The sequence below is a fragment of the Triticum urartu genome, unplaced genomic scaffold, assembly GCF_003073215.2.
Source record: "Triticum urartu cultivar G1812 unplaced genomic scaffold, Tu2.1 TuUngrouped_contig_6038, whole genome shotgun sequence".
In the NCBI taxonomy this organism is placed as follows: domain Eukaryota; kingdom Viridiplantae; phylum Streptophyta; class Magnoliopsida; order Poales; family Poaceae; genus Triticum; species Triticum urartu.
In genome coordinates, this window is record NW_024116764.1 from 1 (window position 1) to 6,093 (window position 6,093).

The following is a 6,093-nucleotide window of genomic DNA, read 5'->3' on the forward strand; positions in this document are numbered from 1 at the left end:
GATGTTAGACCATGCTTCAGTAACTTTTTCCTGCACTCTCAGTGATGATAGCTGAAACTATCTATCCAGTTGAATTTCGCATTCATGATCTAGCTGTACCATCTATCCAGTTGACGACAAAATGTAATCTCATTAAGTCAACAAAGTGTTCAATGTGTTGTGTACCAGTATTTCAGAATTCAAGCATCAGCCTGTCAGTAACTGTTAATCTGAACACCTAAATTCTACAGCTAACGCAGTGTCGTCGCTAACGTATCTGAATTGGTTGAAAATTGTGCTTGTTTCGGGTTGATAAATGCAGCAGTAAGAAGGAATGAAGCAGCCAACTGGTTGAGAAGGACAGTAGGGGTAGTCTGCGCGAAGAACCTTGCCGAAGAACCGTCTGAGGAGGAATTCCGGGTTGGCCTGAGGAATGGCATCATTCTTTGCAATGCAGTCAACAAGATTCAGCCTGGCACCGTGCCGAAGGTTGCATTTGTCCCGTTCAAGTCTTTAAAATTTCAAGTTCCCTTTTGGTGATTTTGCATGCTGAGTGTGATGATTCTAGGTTGTGGAGGTCCAGTCGGTTTCTACTATCCCTTCAGATGGTTCAGCTCTCTGTGCATACCAGTACTTCGAAAACGTGAGGAATTTCCTCACAGGCCTACAAGATTTAGGTCTCCCAACATTTGAGGTGTCCGACCTGGAAAAGGTGACACTATCATTTTCAGTTAAATCTAGACGTCTACGGCTAATCCCCTTGGGAGTACAGTTTTGCAGTGTTAACTCCTGCCTCATACTGCACTTTCAAAGGAATGTTGCTTCAGCTTGTGCAAAAAACATGCATTGTGTTTCTTTCGCCACAGTGAACTTAACGAATTCGTCTTAAACTCAACTATAGGGTGGACAAGGGGTCCGAGTTGTAGACTGTGTTCTTGCCCTCAAGTCATTTGCTGAAACTAAGCAACTCGGCAAACAATCTTTATTTAAACATGGCGGCATTGTAAAGCCTTCAATGTCTGCAAAATGCTCTGTTCGTAAGAACGAACCTTTTATGAAGGCGATGACGAGGAGTCACTCAGCTGAGCTACTCCGGGATGGCGTATCACTGGAGCAAACTTTAGGTCTTGATTGTTCCCTAGAACCCGCTGAAACAGTAAGTGCCTATTCATTCAAAGACAGAATAGTTAGTACTCTATATATTTGCGGCTCTTACATCAAACTAGGTGATTTTCTTTACTCTGAAATTATATTTGTTACATTCGCGGTTGTAGATTACTTCAGACTCCATCAGAATGCTTGTTCAAACAATTCTATCAGATAAGAAACCAGAAGAAGTTCCATTGGTGAGCCTACTGGATAATTTACTTTTTACGCAACGTGATTCACGAGGATCAATTTTTGTATAAGGGGCTCTGCTAATTTGCAGCTTGTAGAATCACTCTTGAGCAAGGTTATTCATGAATTTGAGCGTCGTATGGCAAACCAGAATGATTTGGTATGTTCACATATTTCAGTTTGTTCTGATGACCTTGTAGTTGTGGTTATGCTACCTCATGCGCTGCTGGACTAATAGAGAACTCTTAATAGGTGAAATACACTATAGATCCTAATGACAGTAGCTCAGTATGTAAAACAGAGTCATCAGACACACCACAGGAAATGGAGGCAACTTCCACCAGCGATCATGGGAAGGTATCTATTTTGTTGTCTTGACATATCTAACATACTGTTGAAATGAAATTTATTCCCTTTTCCATGGCTGAAATGGATAAATAACCAAGTATTTTTCATTGACTCGCTAATAATGTAAAGATGGACGAAGAAGATCACGAGTCTGTCACTAATCATGTGAAGACGGACGAAGAAGACAACAGTTGTGTCACTAATAACGTGAAGATGGACGACGAAGATCACAATTCTGTGGGTAGTACGGGAGATGTCAGTGCTGTTGTGCTGGTGAACGGTGATAGCGTGGCAAAAGACATACAGGCAAGGGCAGATATACATTTTGAGCTACAAAAGAAACAGATCCAGGTATTTATAAAGTTCAAGCTTCTTTTCTGATTTCTGTTACTTTGCATTTCCACCATCTTCCTCTGGGTGTTGATGTTTTCTGTAGGATATGAAAAGTAACCTTTGTACTGTTAAGTCTGGGATAGAGCAGTTCAAATTGCAATACTCTGAAGACCTTGCTAAGCTTGGTAAACCAAATCCTCAGTTTTGGGCGTTTATAATATTTTATACATTTTTTTTCGAAATCATTGAAGCCATCTTATGTTCTTTCTTGTTGAAATAGGAAATCATCTGCGCACTATTTCTCATGCGGCTTCTGGGTATCATAAAGTTCTCGAGGAAAACCGTAAGCTGTACAACCAAATACAGGATCTTAGAGGTACTATTGTTTGAGTCATACAAAATGAGGTCTTCATGATTGCAGACTCATCCTTCGTGGTGGAACGCTGCATACTAATACTTCAATTTGTCCTTTGTCACCAGGGAATATTAGAGTGTACTGTCGAGTGAGACCTTTCCTGCCTGGAAAAGTAAGTTCCTCAAGCTGTGTTGCTGGCATAGAAGATAGAACTATCACTCTCATGACTTCATCGAAACAAGGAAAAGATGCGCGGAAATCTTTTACTTTCAATAGGGTCTTTGGGCCCTTAGCCACACAAGGTTGTACCTACAAGTTGCTCTACCGTGTTATTTCTTTTATATAGTAGTAGTATCTTTGGCAATCAAAATGACATGCACACTTTCATTACTGCAGCGGAGATCTTTGTTGACATGCAGCCTTTAGTCCGTTCTGTTCTTGATGGTTACAACGTATGTATATTTGCGTATGGCCAAACTGGGTCAGGGAAGACCTTTACAATGGTACACAATTTTCCCATCTTTGTGGTAATTTTAGTTTCATTGCAAAATCAAAACAATATTTTTGTGATGTTGCAGAGTGGTCCTAAAATACTGACAGAAGAAGGGCTTGGTGTCAATTATAGGGCTTTAAATGATCTGTTCGATATTCAAGCACAGAGGAGGGACACATTTTGTTATGAAATTTCTGTGCAGATGATGGAGATCTACAATGAACAAGTGAGAGATCTTCTTCACAGTGGTCCAAACAAGAAATATCCTTTGCTGCTGGATTAGATACTGATCATGTCAGACTGTCAGTAGTCATCGTTATCCTAATACAAAAAAGAATCTCCTTTTTTTGACGATATACTTGATCTCCTTAACATCAATCAACATTAGAGATTCGAAATAGCTCTCAGAATGGCATTGCAGTTCCAGATGCAAACAGAGTTCCGGTCGCGTCAACCTCCGATGTGGTTGATTTGATGAATCTTGGTCAAAAGAACCGTGCAGTTTGCTCAACGGCTATGAATGAAAGAAGTAGTCGCTCCCATAGGTAGTGCTTGATTTTTGAATGTTGCCTTTCATGCCAACGTGGTGTTTTAGCTGATGGTTGAGAATTGCACTTTACAGTTGTGTAACAGTCCATGTTCAAGGGCGAGATTTAACATCAGGTACCGTGCTAAGAGGCTGCATGCATCTTGTGGATTTAGCTGGCAGCGAAAGAGTCGATAAATCCGAGGTTGTGGGAGACAGACTGAAGGAGGCACAACACATAAACAAGTCACTGGCAGCACTAGGGGATGTCATTGCATCCCTCGCCCAGAAAAATGCGCATGTTCCTTACCGGAATAGCAAACTTACTCAGTTACTGCAGGACTCTCTTGGTATCTCTAAAACTTGACATCCTTAATTTGCACCTTCTTGGAGCCGAAAATATGTATAATACTAATAATATGTGCTTGCTATTCTCAGGAGGACAAGCAAAAACATTGATGTTTGTTCACATAGCCCCCGAACCGGATGCCGTTGGTGAATCAATAAGCACTTTGAAGTTTGCTGAGAGAGTTGCCAGTGTTGAGCTTGGAGCAGCCAAGACAAACAAGGAAGGAGGAGAAGTCAAAGAGCTCAAGGAACAGGTTAATTTAGTTACCAGCCTCCTCTATGTTACTGTCATAAGGACTAGCTTTAGGTGGCTCTAAAGCAACTTCTGCTCATGTTTATCTTACTGCAGATTGCTTGCCTCAAGGCAGCTTTGGCTAGCAAAGATGGGGAAAATGAAAGCATACGAAGTACACATTCGAGCCCAGATATATTAAGAGACATTAGGATCAGTCATGCATCCCCCGCATCCGGGCACCCAAGGGAAGAAGCTGGATGTCTAGAGGTATTCATTTTCCAAGCTGAAATTCATAGCACAACTTTTTCTTGATCAAAATTTTTAATGCAAAGCTGCAAAAATAGTTCTAACTAGCCACAGATACCATTAGACTCATATACTCGGATGATTCTTCTTTGCCTGAAAGTTTGGTGTGTTTACTAGTCTATCTAGTGAACATACATATATATCTTGTAGCATGTATTATATGAGGGTAAAGGCATTCTGTTTTACAAAAATGAAGTTATAGAGATACTTGACTGCATTTGCCGAACAACTTTAAATACAACGTAAGCATCAGCAGAGCTAGCACACAGTATAATCAATCTAATTTTCTACATTGTAATATGGAAGAATCGAAGCAACGGTACTCCTACAAGGCAGACCAAGCCAAACTTCGAATTGTCAGACATGCTTGTCAGCGATCCATCTTCGTGGCTTGATGGTTGTAATGGCAACAATACCTGGTTGAGGAGCAGCAATTCCTTACCAGAATTGGGACCTGATGCTACACATGATCTAGCATTGTATCAACGAAGCAGTCCTGACCAACAATGGAGTCGGGCCGGGTCTGTCGCAACAGAGGATTCAGATGACGGCGAAGTTGAAACTACTTGCTCATCAGAACAAGATTCGGTGCGGCCAGCCAGCGCCCCAAAAGCTTCTGTTACTGCCAATGGGGGCGGCTCAGTTGCAAAGAAGGCCCAAACCAAGAGTGTAAAAAGTACAGACATCAGGTAAGTTCAATTACTAACTATTGAATTTCTCTAGCAATTATCAAGTTTGTGCACTGCTGTTGTGAGTTACACTGGTTTTGAATCTCTTTCAGAGGGATAAATCCTGCGAAAAGGACATCTCCGTTACCCAAAAAGGCTAATGGAACGGCTCATATCCCAATCAAGAATGGTAAACAATCAACTTTGGGTGGGGTGGATGGAAAGAAAACTCCAAATGGTAAAGTGAGCACCAAGAAGTAAGCAATACATATGGGAGGAGCTGGATTTTGTTGCGACCACCTTTACCATGGCCAGAGATAGCTAGACAAATATGCCGGCCCTACTGAAGGATAATCGGGCAGCTAGATATGCTGGCCCTCTGGAAAGGGTTACTGGATTTTGAGTGATGTGTACATTGATTAATCATTTATCCATCCATCCATCCATTCATTCATTCCATTAGTGCAAATAGAGAAGATGCTCAGAGAAACAATGAGGTCGAGAGAAATGATCAGCAAGGAGGACTTGTTTTGGATATGTATACCTATGGAAGCTGGGTAATTTTCTATGTACATTGTAGTCATGTCATGGGCCATAGCAACACCTTTGTGATCAGTTACTTGTAATCATGAGCGATGTTCCCAGTTGTTTGAGTTGCACATCAGTTGGGTATTTCAACCTTTTCCCTGGTGTGTTTGCTTTTTTATCTGCGCTTTATTTAAAAATTGACCAACAGGGGACTACCCCCGAGGCATTTGGAATTAACACAAGAAGAAGCAACCCAGGCACACACCCTTGGGCCCCGCTTGGAATCGGTGTATCTTTTATGCACTCTTATTTATTTTACAGGTGTATATCACCAGCCACACTTGATTTTCACTTGGAAAAAGAACAACGAATGGAGGTGTGTATATTTTACAAGGGTATAGCGCTGCGAAACGACAATCCAATCGTGGCCTTGGTGAGAAAGATGTATGTTGGCGAGAATCTAATTCAAGATAATTGCTCAAGACAAAACAAGGCATACAATGAAGAATACCCACGCTGATGTGCAAAATTTGCATGATTGCATCCCATGCATACAAAACATCTCCAGTGGCTCCCTTTCTCCAATAAAATCCCGGTATTGGAGGAGTTAGGCCATAAAAACTGCTGCCACACGTC

At 41.4% G+C, this 6,093-nt stretch overlaps 1 protein-coding gene across 1 annotated transcript; it reads left to right on the forward strand.

Annotated features, from left to right (window-relative positions):
* Positions 1-301: 301 nt before the first annotated feature.
* On the forward strand, positions 302-5,607 carry LOC125530055 (kinesin-like protein KIN-14P; the record flags this gene model as incomplete). The annotated part of the gene is given in 18 exon segments (XM_048694452.1): positions 302-468; positions 548-691; positions 881-1,135; positions 1,254-1,325; positions 1,409-1,477; positions 1,570-1,674; positions 1,795-2,016; positions 2,102-2,183; positions 2,279-2,374; positions 2,479-2,655; positions 2,750-2,856; positions 2,932-3,107; positions 3,230-3,391; positions 3,469-3,722; positions 3,811-3,974; positions 4,070-4,222; positions 4,568-4,950; positions 5,043-5,607. Coding segments are annotated over 18 exon segments (2,936 nt in total), but the record flags the coding sequence as incomplete, so codon positions are not given.
* Between the last annotated feature and the right edge of the window lie 486 nt (positions 5,608-6,093).